This window comes from Gallinula chloropus, assembly GCF_964237585.1.
Source record: "Gallinula chloropus genome assembly, chromosome: 13".
NCBI classification, from domain to species: domain Eukaryota; kingdom Metazoa; phylum Chordata; class Aves; order Gruiformes; family Rallidae; genus Gallinula; species Gallinula chloropus.
In genome coordinates this window covers 13,612,002-13,628,216 of record NC_140098.1, presented here as the reverse complement: position 1 = coordinate 13,628,216, position 16,215 = coordinate 13,612,002, and the positions used below count along the sequence as shown (strand labels likewise).

The window sequence follows — 16,215 nt, the reverse complement described above, 5'->3', positions numbered from 1 at the left end:
CCACTCTAATCATTTAATATCCGCAGTAAAAGCAACCCACCAGCCTTCAGGGTATCTGCTGTTGCCACCTTCTTGTCCTGGACGAAGAGGAAAGTGGGATATTTCTGTGGAGCCAAGGGAAGAGCTCAGGAGACAGCAGGAGCCACGTCCTCCCCATCTGAGCACAGACAGCTTGTAACTCACATGTGCTAGGTTGAAGCACCGTCCCACTCATGTTTCAGAGGACATCCCTTCTCCCAGAACCCAGCACCACCCTCTGCTCTCTCTGTACTGCCTCTTCCAACAGCCTCGGGTGTTTTGAGACAGAGTCAAATCAACACAGCAAAGGGACGTGACCCAACAGAGCACAACAGCAGGGGACTGGACTTCTGCTCCTGTGTCCCAAAAGCCAAGCAGCTACCTGATGAGAGCAAAGGTGGTGGTACTGCACACTCTTTTACTCATCTCTGACTCTTTGGGTCCAAACGGTGTCACAAGTTAGCTGTTGTGCAGCATCACCAATAGGCTGTTTTAATATCACTGCGTGAAAGGCTCTACCCAGGTTCCCATTCCAGCTCAAGCTCTGAGGATGCATCACATAAAAACTGATCCTTCAAATCGTGGGTAAAACCCCAGGGTTGGAAAAATTCTCCAATGCCTCTCATTCACTATTTTAACAAGAGCAAGAAAAAAGTTCCCAGTGAAATGCTAAGAAAATTGGGTTTAACCAGTGCCAGGGTTGTCCTCAAGCCAGAATGTCAAAACCTGGAACTCTGAACCTTGCTGGAAAGGACTCTGCAAGTTTTCCTTCAAATCATTTTATTAGGAAATTCATTTTATATTATCAATGATACAAATAAGTGCTGATACTAGCACATGCATTAAAACCAAAGGAAATTATGATTCAAATAACCAGAAAGCTGAAAATAAAACTCATCAAATTTAAACACAATGCAAAATAAAAAGCCACCCGGGGTTCCTGCAGACCGTACTTCATTTCCCAGCAGCCAGATCAGCTTTTGGGGACTGCAACTTTACACTTCTCCAGCCAAGAAAAAAAGAGGTATCTATAGCTAACAATGCCCTGATGACTGAAAACTACCTACTTAGTAAGCCCAGACTAAAAAGATTTAAACTTAGACATTAGCACCAACGAAGACCAAAAACCATTCAGGAAAGGGGTAGAGTCATATCAAATAATTAGTGACTTGTGCAAGAACGAAACACTGAACAGTTAGCTGAGTGCTCAGGCGACCCCACACACCTCCTACGCTAGTGCTGCTCTGCTGCATCGGACCATCAGAAACCACGGGCAGCAACCTTTGGTAAAATGCTTCTGAGCTCCAAATGAAGCACAAACACCTCCCAAGAAGAGCCAGAAAAGCCTTTAAGCTGTGCCCCTTGCCTCTGCCCTTCAAATGCAGGAACACCCTTAAAACACACTGCAAAAGCCACCCTTTGCCTCCCCTCCCCAGCTTGGCATTGACGCCGTCCCCCAGCCACGCAAAAGACCACCAAAATGTGATCCCCCCTGCTGCAAATCCACAGATTCCTTTGCGTGCTCTGAGGATTTACCTACCGAAAGTCCACAAACACAGCAGCCACACCAGGCAAAAAAACATCTGGGGGTGTCAGTAAACAAAGGAGCCGGGACGCAATGCCTGCTGTCTGGATGTCTTCACTTGCCGAGGCACAGCTCACCCAAGGCACACAGCCCTTCCAGTGCTTTTTGGAATGTGATGAAGAAAAAAACAGAGGAAAATGAAACTAAAAGCAGATAGGATTTCCCCATCTATGACAAAAATAAGCAACTGAGCCACTCGGGTAAAGGAGATTCAGGGGGAAACACTCACTGGAGCACTCTGACTTGGCTGTAAGTTTAAGCTCTCTCAATGGGAGTGTTTTTATTTCTTTGCATCGGTCTGAATATTCTGGGACATGTGGAAATATTTATTTAACATTTCCATTGTCTAAGAGAAAAAATAAACCTGCCTTTCTTTTGGAACTCGGACAAGGTTTAAGTGAGACTGTAGTAGAGGTGAATGATTTGAGGAAAGGATCCCAGGTTTCCAAGCAGAACTTTGTGAGCACAGAGCTCCCCAGATCCAGCCAGGAAGGGTGCAAAACCTCATGAAATAGGAGTATTTCTCATGACACCAGAGAAGCTACATTGCAAAACCGGGTGCAGCTTGTACCCGAGTCCCGGAAAAGACAAGATGGCACTTGGTGCGGTTTCAAAGTTCATTTATCAGATAACAAATTAATAATAATTAGGCACAATAGCAAGGTGTTCATGCTTTGGTTGTCCTGGCTCGAGGCCGGTGCAGGGGATGGGGGAGCCCTGAGGGGACAGGGTGTTGAGGAGCAGTTGGGCAGCACTCACAGCTGCGGCCTTCCCCATTTTCCCGCCTTCCCTGCCTGGAGCTGTCCCACCACACCTTCCACCTGCACTTCCACCAGAGCAGAAGCTCTCACAGCATTGCCAACACAACCCCTTCATGGCCACAGTAGTGATTCAGTGCCTAAAAACCCCCTTCCCACCCACACACTGCTTCAACTAGTTAAAGCTGGTTTGCTCGCAGCATCCGGGAACCAAAGTCACCTCCAGCAATGCTGGCAACCTTAGACTCAGACACGCCTGCCATTGCTGTTAAGATGGTTAGTTTTTAAAGGTAAATTTCTTGTCATACAGCCAGGGAGCATCTGATGGGAATGCATCTGCCTAAGTTTGCTTGGCAAACGGCTCTACCCGTCCTGTGGGGCAAAGATGGGGGTCAGCTGGAATGCCCCGAATACTACACAACACACACCCTTCCCGCTCAAGAAAATCAGAACGAAAACAGGGAAGGAGAATAGATGACGAGGTTTTAAAAGCTGAATAAAGTACAGCAAGAAGGACAAGGTGTGAATACGTAGAACAGAAGGCTTAAGGAGAAGGCTTAATGAAATAAAGCCACTGCAGTGCCTGAGGATGGAAATGTGAAAGCTGTGACCCAGCACAGCTCTTCTTTATGCACTGACAGAGGCTAGGGGCTGTCTTAGGGCATTCTTAAGCCAAGTCTAAGTTGTACGAGGTTCACTTAGGCTGCGGTAGAGCTGACTGATAAGTACTCCGAATCTTTCAGCTATCGCAGTGGCACTAGAACGCGCAGAAGGCACTGCCAGACCCCCTAACCAGAGCCCTCCCGCCGCAGTGCCCCAGTACGACGCCTCCGCCCGGGGCAGCCCGGCCGCGGCACTCACCCGGCTGGTTGTCCGACCCGGCGCGCATCCTTAGCGGCGGCAGCCACAACTCGGAGCCGCGATCGCCCCGCCGCGGCGCCGACGAAACTGAAACTGGTGAAGAAGCTTTGCCGGGAAAGCACGTGTGACGGCGGCACCAGCTCCGCGCCGGGCTATGCAATGGTATCTCCCCTCAGCGCCCGGCGGGGCTGCGCCGCCATTTTGGGAGGGGGCTGGGGATGAGGCGCCCCTCAGTGCGCAGCGAGGGGCTGTGCCGCCATTTCGAGGCGGGGGCTGCAGCCCCTCCATGGAGGCACCTCTGACCCTCAGGGATCCCACCAGCCACTTTCCCACTTCTTCCCTCTTCAGCAGAGTGTGCACTCCTCCATACAAGGGCAACCATCGTGCCCAACCCCAAGGGCCTGCCACCACCAAACGGCCCCAGCTTGCACCTTCCCCTCACCCCGGTGCAAAGCAAGGGCCCTCCAAGGCAGAACAAAAAGCAAGTGTCATCGCCTTTCTTGCTCATTAAAGCTCACAGCTCGAGTGGGACTTCATTCAGAGGGCCCTGTCTTGACATTAGCCAGTTCCTAGTCTTCAGCAGATACTGCCACACAGAGAGGAAATATAGCACCTCAGCATTGGTGGCTTGAGAGCAGAAGGGAGCACGTTAAACCCAGCACTGGTGGGGGAAGCTGGTGGCCTCTAGCTTGGGGGCTGGGAGAGCAGCACACCCAAGAGTCCTGACACAGTCCCCAGGGAGGTCATCCATGAACCACTGCCCATGGACCATCACCAGGGCGCCTGAGCCACTGTTAGCAGCCTTGCAGGGCTCATTGTGGAAGCCCCAACTTTAATATGGCTTTGTGTGAGAGGAGAATACCATAACATCAGCCCCTGTTAATGTGATCACCGTTACAGTCTTCCGTTTGTCGCCTGAGATCTCATCCAAGTGAGCACACATTAAAAAAGAGGGAAGCATGAGTTGGTACAGGAAAATAACTGAGCAACTTTCACATAAAGTATTGCATTGTAGTAGGATCAAACAGGAACCTGACGGAACCACTTTCTCTTACAGTCTCTTTGGCTTCCTTACAGTTTTTATCCCTCTTCACAAGTCTACAGACTCTCTAAAGAAAGTGCCTAGGGCACAAAATCTCTCCTTACTGTACTGCACTGCAAATCCAAGAACCATTTATTTCTTCAGCCATGCCCAGGTTTTAGCAGAACTGGTTCTAAGCTTACTTGAAGCTTGTGAATGTCATTTGAGTTGCTCAAGAGTTGCCACGGTCAGGATGCTCTTGGTTCATGGTGGAAAGGAAAACACAGGAGTTGCTACATTTCCATGATGTAGCAACAGAAACACCAAACACAGGGCAAAGCCCATTTCTGCAGCAGCTCCCGAGTGCTTGCCCAGAGCCCAGACACTTCAAGCGCCCATTCCTAGGCACAAGTCCTTCCAAGATCCTGAAAAAGCAGCGTGCATTGAGGTGCAGACTGCAAGCTCTTTGCAGGAGAAAGGCTCCATGGAACTGTGATTGCAATGAAATCGAAGCATTTCTCAGGAAGGGAAGCAAATTCAACCGAAGCCAGTTGAAATCAGCTCGTCTTTTAATTGGCTCACTGTACACAGTCTGTTTGAACACAACTTCCTACGCTCCTTTATGAAGAGATCAGCTCTATAAGCTTTTCTCAAGAAAATCAAGAAGCAAATGATTTGGGAAGCTAAAGTCAAGTTGTACAATTACATATCCCTAAAAAGGAAGGAGAAACAAGAAAAGTATTATACTAGTTTATGCCACATTCCCAAGAATTGCTTTAAGAGTCAGGTGTGTCTGCATTCTGCTTACCTTTCTTGTGATGATCTCTGGATTTTTTATCTCAAATAGATTAAGTCCTTTGCTGTTCATCAACGAAGTCAAAGCTTGTTCAATCCCTATGGAATCAGTAAACCCATACAGTTACAGGTATGGCTGCCCTGGCTGGCTGCTCATCATGTACCTTGACTACCTGTTGCCAAAAGCTAATTGTGCTTCAACGCCCCACAACCTTTGGCCTGACGGAAAACTCACCTTTCCTTTGTCCCAGCCATCTACTAAGCGATCCCCATTCCCCAAATGAATCCAAAAGAAAGTCACATCAGTAACATGGTTCCACCCCACCAGCTTCAGAGTTATTGATGTATATTTTTAAGTGCTTAGGTTTATGAGCACTGACATTGGCATCTATGGAATATGGCACTTCCCTAAAGGGAAAACTCACTTGAAATCACTTCTGGGATCCCAACATCAGAGATCACTGTCTGCAGGAAGTTTCTTATGGATGGGTCACTCTGAACAACAGAAAATTCACACAAAAAAATTTGAAAGACATCATTTATCCACAAATGGGCTAGAGAGTACTTCCTTAGGACTTACCCCACTTGGATCAGCTGTGCATTTAAATACTTTAAACTCTGTCCTGAAGGGAAGGAAAAAGTGGGGGGAAAGGTCACCAAGGGCTGCAGAGATCCCCTCTTTGTGCTGCTCAGACACAAGCTGAAAGGGGTAATGAAACCCCCAAGAGACCACAATACCAACCTGGAGTCCAAAGGGTGCAAAATGAGCTTCTTTTCCGCGTAGGCAGCTTGTATAGTGACCGTGATTTCCTGCAGAGAGATGAATGGCAGAGCTGAGATGTAGCTCATCTTGCATTCGGAAATCCTAGCTTACTTTCTATGACCCAGATTTCAAACATCCCTCTGGCTTCACCTCCAGATATTGCTAGAGAAGGGTGGCATTTTACTTCTTCATTTGCATGTGACAAGGTCCTCCCTGATGCCCACAGCCTCAGCCAGAGGGGCTCTGGACTGGCTCATCCACAACATTGATGCTTTTGCCATTTTGTGAACCAAATCATGTGTAAGGAAGGAAGTGGTTACATAGGGTATTGTTTCCCAATGACCATCTTCTCAATACAGAGGATCATCAGACTGGATGTGGAGAGACCAGCCCCAGGGAGTACTTTTACCATCATTTATAACTAAAATGAAAAAGAAAGCAGTCCCTGAATTCTGGCCATTTTAGGCTCATTTTCTTGCTTTTGCTGTATGCAAACATTTGTTACAAGGAACGTTTTGTGATCCACCAGCAAGTCACAGCCAGGGATCTGGCAGGCTAGGAGTGGGTCGCATCCTGAGAGCCACAATTTTAGGGACCACCTCTAGATCAGTGCTTCTGCAGCTCTACCAGAAATATCTTTCAAGATGCCACTGGAAGAACTAAACCAAACCGTGCCTATTTCCTTATAACATGCTGCTAACGTGAGATACTTGCAGAGAGCAGGAGGGAATTATTCTTGATTACAATTTAACCCTTTCAATTAAAGAGTCTGCTCTACCCACAGGTAGGGATTTGCTTTTGGGCAGTGCTCAGTGTCCATACCAGCCCATAAATACAAGGCTGGGCAAATGTCCTGCTTTCTTGTGATGGTACCCATGACAGCAAGGCTGTTGGCATTTCTTTTTTCTGCCTCCTTAGATTCAGTATAAAGCTGTTTGGGGTAAAACACAGTGTAAGCAGGAACTTTCCTATAGGCCTACATAGAGGAAAAGGTTGAATTTTGAGCTTCGCATTCTTCAGAGCTGTATATTCATCTCAGAGACAACCATCCTCTATGTGAGGGCCAGAGCTAGAATTTGGGGACGAGATTTCAAAATGAGTATGTTCCCAAGGTGCCTCCATTCCTTCCTAAAACATCTCAGCTAAAGGGGTGTCACTGTGTCAGATACCGGTTACTGTGGGCTCAGAGCTTTTTGGTCCCACTTTCCACCCTGCACACCAGTGATGGGCTGGCCTAATGGAGAAGGTGTTGAGCCAGCACGGTCACTGTGTCATTCCCAGCCCCACATGTTGGGGACAGAGGTGGGACTGCTGGATATGCCTTTTCCAGCTGCTGTGGCTTAGCCATCACCCCCTTCCTAAGGGGCTCTCTACTGTTACTGTCCCCGAGCACCAGGGTTGATCCAGGCCTGTCCTATGGTCTTCACAGTCAGGAGAAGCAAGGACTGACCTTCTCCATGTACAGAACCATCAGGGGCTCTTCTCCTGCAGGAAAGATGCTGACCTCCACTGCTACCAAGGACTTCACGACTGTCCCTTCAGGCTCAAGAGAGATTTGGGGGTGGGCGAGACTCCACACCTTGGCCACAGAGTCATTATAGGAAGTGCCTTGAAAAATCTGGTCAGATAAGGAGCAACAGAAGAGTCAGGCTTTTCCCATACCACCTCCCAGCATCAGTCCAACTCACAACACCCCTTTGCAGTCCCCAGTTCCCCTCCTGTTCACACAAGCCCAGTGACTCAGCTGGGTTTCAGGGAAGCCATGCCAGCACAGAAGGGGCAGAAATCCTCCTTGCAAAGGACAAGGGTTTCTCCACCAGTGCTTTGTTTTCCCCCATCAGGCCCACCCAAGACTCTAGGAGTCGAAGGAAGGGCACAAGATGTTACAATGCAACAGAATCCATTTAAGAAGTTCCTTATTTGACATGAAATGCTCTGAATAGGACCAGACGTTACCATCTGCACCACCTTCCGTTGCACTTCTGTGTCTTCCATTTCAAACAGCGCCTTCAGAAACAAACCAGAAACAGGGCGTAGAGAAAGAAAAGACAAGGTTATGACTAGCACTGATGCAGGCTGGATTGGCCAGAGCACTGGCACATGGCTTGTGGCCAGTCATAGAATGGTATGGGCTGGGAGGGACCCCAAGGGTCACAGAGCTCCAACCCCCTGCCACAGGCAGGGACACCAACCTCCAGGCCTGGAGCTACACAAGGTTGCCCAGGGCCCCATCCAACCTGGCCTTGAACACCCTCAGGGACGGGGCACCCACCCCATCTCTGGGCAGCCAGTTCCAGCCCCTCACCACTCTCTCTATAAAAAACTTCCCGCTAATATCCAATTTAAACCTTTCCTCCTTTAGCTTTAATCCATCCCCCTTGTCCTGCCATTGTCTACCCTTTTAACAAGCTGATTCCCCTCCTGTTTCTCTGCTCCCTTCAGGGACGAGAAAGCTGCAATGAGGTCCCCCCACAGCCTTCTCTTCTCCAGGCTGAACAAGCCCAGCTCCCTCAGCCTCCCTTCATAGGGGAGCTGCTCCAGCCCTCTAATCATCTTCATGGCCTCCTCTGAACCCTCTCTGAACCCTGTATTGCAGGCCCCAGCTCTGGACACAGGACTCCAGCTGGGGCCTGATAAGGGCAGAGTAGAGGGGGACAATCCCCTCCCTGTCCCTGCTGCCACCCCTCTTCTGATGGAGCCCAGGATACCATTGGCCTCCCAAGCTGCAAGAGCCACTGCTGGCTCATGTTAAGTTTCTCATCCAGTCCTGAAGTATGTCTGAGCACTTTCCTCCTGAATTCAGAAAGAATCCCCTTTCTACCTCAGTACACCCACAGGAAATGATGTCATTTTACAACCAGCTCTAAGGTAGCCTAAGCTCTAAGCTCTAAGACCAGCTCTAAGGTAGCACATACTTGCTAAGAAGGTACCAATTTCTGACATGGAGTGACTGACTGTAGATTTCTATCTTCTACACAAACTACCTCGCACCAAAATACAGCATTTAGAGAATTTTTTTACTCTCTCTTCAAAACATGATACATGAGGTAAGGAGGAAACCACCCTGAAATAGTCACCTGCAACTTCTCCCCTCCGATGTTCAACACCAAGCGCTTATCTAAGAAAGCTGCCGAAGCCAGAGAATTGAGGATGTGTTCAGACAGCCAGAAGTAGAGCATTCGGGACTTAGTCAGCAGCAACGGGGAGAAAACAGAGTCACTGAAGACATGGGAGTAGTTCTTGTACAGGACAAGGCCCTGTAAAGGAAAACAAGTGTGTTGACCATGACAAACAGCAGGGAGACAGGGCAAAGTGTTGATAGCTGCGTTGTTGTTGCACGGCAGAGGTCGGCTGGCCTCGGAGCAGAGAGCCCGCTGCTCGGCTGGGGAACAGGCTGGCATCAGCCCACGCTGCAGACTTACCCTTGGCTGCAGCACAGGAATGGACCAGCCCCTCCCAGCCCTCCAGCAGACATCCTCACCAGAAAACCTTTGCTCTCTGAGCAGCCCCGGGTTACTTTACCTTGTGATGTGATTCTAGGTAACTTGCTTTTATTAAAGGAACTGATGCAAGGGAGATATCAAGTCTGATGCCCTCATCCTGAACAAAATTTTCTGCAGGAAGAAAACACAAAAACCTCATGCCAGAAATAGGACCTTAAACAGAGCTCACCTAAAGTCACTCTTAGGACTTGCTGCAGAAGGTGACTTGAAGTTATAAAAGGACACAGGGATGGGTCTGGGGGGTGCTACAGCTTTGGGTGCTAGAGTTGATCCTGCCACTGCTCACGGACTCAATTTCTCCACTGCGATATGGGTGATTACTCATAGTGGTCTTTCAACTAGGGCAGTCACCCTTAAAAACCAACCTGACACAGAAATTTCAAAGCATAGCACTGCTAAGGTTTATTTTGCTGCTTGTCTGAGGGCCCAGGATCCCAAACACATTCTCCAAGGACTTTTTTGATGGGTGTGGCTACTGCCCTGCTGGGGCTCAAATGTTAAAGGCTGCATATAAAAAAAAAAAAAAGCAGATACCCAAGAATATTTACCTGCTAAATCATGTACAAAATTTGCCAGCACCTGGGCAAGATAATTGATTTCATTGCAGACCTACAAGAGGAAGGGAGAGAAGAACGGAATATGGAGGGAGAATTTTGGGTTGAGAGTAGAGGTGGGGTGCACAGGGAGACCTGGGTGCTGTTGGTCAGAGATGGGAGATCCCAATGTTAGTGCAACCTTCCACCCCATCCAAGCTGGGGGTTTTGTGGTTTCTTTTTAGTTGTTTTTCACAAGAATTAGAAGCACGCTGCTATTGCATTGTAGGCATAGGTGAGCAGAGGGGCACGTGGCATGCAAACTGACCTTTCCTCCATCTGCAGGCAGTGACTGGCCTTACCTCTCTCTTGAGAACAAGCTTCAAAGTGAAGGAGATGAAATCTGTGAAGAGCTGCTTCAGCCAGCCTGGCCTGTGCAAGACAGGGACCACGCTGAGGAACTACCCAGCGATCCCCGTGGCAGGCGATGCTCAGGGACCAACAGCTGGGCAAGGGAACCCCAGTTTTGAAGGGGGGTGGACTCACTCCTTGTCTCCTTGGAGGTGAAGTGTCAGTTTGTGGAAAGTCAGGTAGCAGTCTGATGCATCAGCAGCCACTCGGTCCTTCTGGCACACTGCACAGGATGAAAGAAAAAAGAAAACAAAAATAGCTAATTTGCTACCAAGACAAGGAGGACAAGTGCCCTTTGCAGGCACTGCAGCCCTGGAGCAAGACATCACTGCAGAGTGGCAGCCAAAGTTCCCCACACCTCCCAGGGGACATTTCCAAAATCACCCTGTGAAGTCGGGGCAGATGAGGCTCCAGCCCTGCGAGTGTACCAGGCACCTCTCTTCATGCTTTGTTTAGATACCTGCCAGCTTCACCAGCTCCTGTCCTCAGAGACTAGGTCATCCTCTAACACCACCCAGGAGAACCTGGGCAGTACAAACAACCCACAAACCAGAGCAGGGAGGAAATTTAGTCATAAAAACCTTGGAAATTGCAATGTACTGTCAACTGAGAGCTTCATGCTGCTCTTCACCTCCTTGGACCTTACCAGGAAAACATATTTTGAAGTAGGAAAATGAAGCACATACGATAACCCACATCCCTCTCACCCCCTATGGGAGTTGGAGGAATGTAGTTTCCCTCTCTTCCCTTCTAGTCTGAGCCTACTGATGTTCCCAAGGAAGAGGCTTCATTTCCCAGAGCACACACTGGGCCTGTCCAGAGACAGCTGAAAAGATGGGCTATAGGGAACGTCAGACCTCCTGCACCAAAGCTCTCATTTGGGTCATTCTTTTGAAACATCACTTTTTCCAGCATCCTGAGCAGCAGGAGATGAAAAGCTGGTCCTAAAGGCAGCCCAGGGGGCCAGACTGTTCTTCACTCGCTGCTGGTATAAATCAGCATTACTTCCATTAAATTATTTCAATCAGCTTCCTCTGCTTGATCCGTTAAAACCACAAGGCCTTTGAGAGCCACGTTGCCTCCTACCCTGTGTGCACAGGGCGTCAGCAACCCACTTCCAGCCTCTGGATGCCACCCGGTCCCCACAGAGGTGAGCGGAGCCAGCCCGGTCTCGCTGCCCAGCGCCCAGCCCGTCCTGCTGCTGTGAGGAGGCACGCAGGCCAAGCCCCAGCAGCTGGCAATCCCCAGCTGTTACTTACTCAGGTCAATGTTTATCTGGAGGTCAATGGAAGACTCGATTTCAAAATCAACCGAATGAAAGAGCTGCAAACTGTAACGGCAGAGGAAAGGACATTTAGCAATGCTTAGCAGCTTCTTCCTGATCACATATCAGCCAGGGGGGTTTTTAGGTTGCTGACATCAGCTTGTGCACTGCAGCATGCAGAGCTTTACCAGCCCACGTCACATACTCTGGCTTTAAATAATTGCAGGCCACATCCTCAGTGGCACTTGAGGGAACGTGAGCGTTAGACCCCTTTTTCCTCACTCAGATTATAGGGCCTCAAAGGGGAAGAGGACAACTTGGCCCTTTGGCCATCCTGTCACCTCATGCAGCGGGTGACAGTGAGGACTGAAAGGCGGAGAGTGAGATGAGGAAAGCAGCAATGGGGCTAAACAGCACTGTTAGCATATCAAATCTCGCCTGGCTTGGGCAGTAAGCAAGGCTGCCATTGCTGGAGAGCTGGAGGAGCACAGCCCTTCCACATCTGCTCATGCCACGGGCCAGTCCTGCCTGCGGGCAGCAGCAATAGCTGGGGCAGCAGTGCCCGGCAGCAGCCAGCCCCCAGGTACTTACAACCAGGCCCCAGCGTAGCCATAGGTCAGCGTCCCTTTGAAGAAGGCTGTCACGTTTTTAATGGCGATGTGGATGGCATCGTCCTCCTTGAGCTCCACCTCGCTCTGCTCTATGGACAAGTCATTCACCTGGATGCTAGCAACAACAGAAAGCCAGTTAGCCCCCAACCCCGGGGGCTGTTTTCTGTGATCAGGCAAGACAGGTTTGCTCTGGAGGATGGGGAGGGGGTCTCTAAGGGGCTTGCACCAGCTCCAGGAAGCACTTGGAGCTTTTGGAAGTCACCCCAGGGCACACACAGGGGCAGTGGTGCTTTTGCCCAGCCTGGGTGCGCTGCTCCACGCCCGCAGTGATCAGGTGCGAACTGCGGGGCGGCTTTCAATAGCAGGCGCGGAGCGACACGCGTCACCGGCTGCTCCGTGTCGGCCACGGCAGGAAACGTGCCCTGCGTTTGATGTCCCCAAAGAACAGTAGCACGGCAAAACCCAGCCTCGTCGGTCACAAAGCGTGGCCGAGTGACACCCTGCTGACAGCGGTGGCTGCGCAGCCCTGGCCGGGTCCCCTCTGCCCCTCAGCGTGCCACGGGCACCATCTATCGGCGGGACAGAGATGTGCTGCTGCCTCGCTGCCTGCCCACCGGCTTGGAAAAGCTCTTAATACCTCAGCAGCCTAAACGTTAACGTTCCAATGTGCCCGCTTTCCTCAGGAGCTGCTGGATCAAAGGTCCCTCCGAGGCCGGTTCCCATTCCCTTCCACCAGCCCGCGCCTCCCCCAGCGCAGAGACACAGACACTCACTTGGTCAGCCCATAAGCCACCTTGCCGAGGAGCCGCACGGACTTCTCCCCAGTGATGTTTGGGAATCTGGCGTTTCTGAACGCTGCCTGAATGACCTGTGCTGTTTCCTGGTTCACTGTCGGTGGAAGAAAAGGGCAAAGACACCACACTGCAACCTCTCCAGGCTGAACAGGCAGGTCCGCACCTGGGACTAAAGCCCTGGAGAGAGTGTTATCCAAAGCATTTCCACTAGATTAGGAAATACAGAAGTAGCTTCAGAGTAAATACAGATTAACAAAGTATAATGAATCCCTGGCTCTTAACAGCTGATGGCAGCCAGGGACAGCAGCATGCATGCATGGTTCAGCTGTCACCAGCAGGACCATTCCCAGGGACCCTTGCCTGCAACATTCACCTTAGGGGCAGACTTTGAAAAGGTCGAGGTTGTGCCCGTCCTTACACTACACAAGCTGTTGACTTTGCTCTGTTGCTGCTGATTTATACTGCAGTCAGCTGTTGGGTCTCCAAAGGAAAACTGAGACTCAAGTTTCTGCACCCCTTTTCCTAATATTTTTCCACCTATTCCAGCCTCAGTCACATGCTTGTACAGGATTTTTTCCTTCCAGAAATACCCTCTCTTAGTTTGGCACAGCAGCATCCTCTGCATGTACTGACATCAAAGCAGATGGGACAGAGCTGTTTGCACCCTTTGCAAAAGGGTTTCTGTCCCCCACCCTCTGAGCCTCCAGATGCTCCCAAATAAACCCACAGCACCAGAGCCCCCCTGTTTCTCTCCCTTCAGGTGCCCCAGTTTATCTTACTGGATAAACATTTTCCATGAGAGACAGGGAAGCCAGAAACCCCCTTGCTTGGCTGATCTCTCACTAACTTGTCTCGGTGGAGGGGGAAGAAATGCAGCCCCATACAACAGGCACTTACACAGCAATGCCGCAGGCTTGGTCATCCTGCAGACGATCCCTGTGAAGCTGTAAGGGAAGGGCCCAAACTCGCAGGCTGCTGATGCATGAAGGAGCATTAGGAAGATCCCGAAGGTCCCCAGCCTCATCCTGCCAGCCCGGAGCATCTTCAGCCAGTGGCGAGAGTGCCGATGAGATCGACTGATTCTTGCCTGTGGCACAGGCTGCTTTCATACCTCCAAGCAGGGCTCGTTCGAAGCAGGACATGACCTGCTTCCTCCAGTTATCAAAACTCATCACACGTTTCCTAATCTTCCTATAGCTTCCTTCACACTTGTGAAGCTGCACGCTGCCTTCCTCCCACAGCAGCTGCTTGGGCTTCAACACTTGGCTCTCCTGCCAAGACCGCTTCAACTCAGGGCATGCATGCACCAAGGCATCGAGGAGAAAGCTGGAGACAGAGATAGGAAGGGGATAAAGTCAAGGGAGCAGCCTCACATTCTGCCTCCAGCCAGTTCTTTATTTGCTCTGCACACAGAAATACCACGTATTTTGCATTCCTGCAGCAACTTTCCAGCAAAGCCCAGTTCAAAAGGCATCTACATCATTAACTGCTTCCCCTTCCACTGAATTTAGACACTTTGTGAGGAAAATGAGACATGCTTCTGGGAAGGAGGGTGGGTCCCTCCTGCTGCTGCCTCTGTGGAGAGCTCCATGACCAGAGGACTGGGATGCTCTCTGCCTCTCAGCTGGATTTACAGACCATCTTTGATTTGCCACCTTCCAGATGGGGAGGAGGCATTAAGCTAGAGCTTTTCATATACCTCACATCTCAGCTACTATTTGGGAAACAGCAGAAACCCAAATTTACATCTGCTCCTGGAGCACACCTGTCCTGCACACCACCATCCTCCCACACCCCTGTTGTGGTACTGGGACCCACCCCATAACACTCTCCAGGACAAAACAGAGTGAAGTTATTTCAGCAGTAAAACTCCCAGCAGGTGAAACATTTTGCCAGCAAGACTGATGGAGAAGCAAAAGTGAGATCTCAGCAACTCCCCCCCAAGGTGCCTGCCTCCCTCCTCTCCCCAGCAGATTTCCTCCAGGGAGCCCCGCTGTCCAGCAGCCCCCACCCTGCCTGCTGTTTTCTTCCTGAGTTGAGAAAGTGAATGGCCTCAGGTACCCCGTGGGAGGCACTCGCGGTCACTGACCCGCCGAGGGAAACCGAGAATCTGCAGGCTTCCTCCAGGCTTCTCCAGCCGAGCAGCGTGGCAGCCCAGGACAGGCTGCCTGCTGGGAGCTGGTACTGCCTTACAACCCAACAATTAAAAGCTGGAAGCACATACAAACCAGGAGGTGTCTGGCCAGCATAGCTCTCGCGTGGCACCCACGCTGCCCTGGCTAAGTCTCCACAGGGAAGCTGCAAAGGGCACAGATGTGTTACCAAAGGATTTACACTCCAGAGGCTTTAACCTTGCCCCAGCTCTGGTTGCTGTCCGTCGGCTCTCACATGCCCAGCCCTCCCCAGCAGTTCGCAGTTTGAGGGGCATTGGAACAGGGGCCAAGATCTGGGTGGGGGCAATCCCACAGCCAGGAGAGGTACCCCAGGCTCCACAGCACAAATGCACCAGAGGCAGCGAGGCCCTGAAATCGGCAGAGATGCGGATGGTGCTGCCAGGTGTCATGCGAGGACATCGCCTGCATCCTCAGCACAGCTCTGGGCAGCGGAAGGACATGTTCCTGTTTCTTGCAGGCCAGAAACTCAGGAGTGCTGCATGTAGTTGGAGTTTTGCTGGAATAGATCCACTGCAGGAGGGTAACAGCCCCGCTGAGCCTGGTGTCAGGCACTGCATAGGAAAGCTGAGCAGGACCCAGGAGGCCAAAGCCAACCCGCTGCCCAGGGCAGCACTTCACACATACATGAAGGGGAAGCCAGGGCATTTTGGGTGTTTATCAGTGATGGCCCAGGGTAGATAAAGAGAGAAAGACCAAGAAGCCAGAGCCAGCGTGCTGGTCACAGTTCATCTATTGCATTCACAGCCCCCTAACAGGCCAGCTCCCCTGTCCCTCGGCGCTTCAGAGGCTGCTGCTGGCAGCTGACCTGAGCTGAGAGCAAGGGAGGACAGGGGGACTGCCGGGCATTGACCTCAGGAGAGAACAGGAAGGCTGGAGACTTTCCGCCTGCGGTAGCAGAGCCATGTGGAATGTGGAGGTACTGTGAGCATCCCTGCCCTGGAGTAACCGGGCAGAGGCCAGCGCAGCAGGGACACGGCAGCCCAGCCTCCTCCCAGTGCAAGGTCAGGCTACCAGGAGGCAAGCCAGGGTTAAAAACCCACAGAGGTTAAATTCAGCTAGCAGGAGGCAGGCTGGCTTTAAAACCCAAAGAAAGGCTGAACCCCTGAGCTCCTGCGTCATGCTTG

General features: G+C 50.9%; 1 protein-coding gene across 1 annotated transcript; it reads right to left on the bottom strand.

The window, feature by feature from the left end:
* Positions 1 to 4,837: 4,837 nt before the first annotated feature.
* CETP (cholesteryl ester transfer protein) lies at positions 4,838 to 13,959 on the bottom strand (the record flags this gene model as incomplete). The annotated part of the gene is made up of 16 exons (XM_084270106.1): positions 4,838 to 4,955; positions 5,052 to 5,137; positions 5,464 to 5,533; positions 5,619 to 5,661; positions 5,781 to 5,848; positions 7,252 to 7,419; positions 7,758 to 7,808; positions 8,879 to 9,058; positions 9,324 to 9,415; positions 9,853 to 9,913; positions 10,200 to 10,269; positions 10,384 to 10,471; positions 11,508 to 11,578; positions 12,104 to 12,238; positions 12,897 to 13,011; positions 13,815 to 13,959. 16 exons carry the CDS (start codon positions 13,957 to 13,959, stop codon positions 4,881 to 4,883), a joined length of 1,518 nt encoding a protein of 505 aa, XP_084126232.1. The 3' UTR covers positions 4,838 to 4,880.
* Positions 13,960 to 16,215: the final 2,256 nt, after the last annotated feature.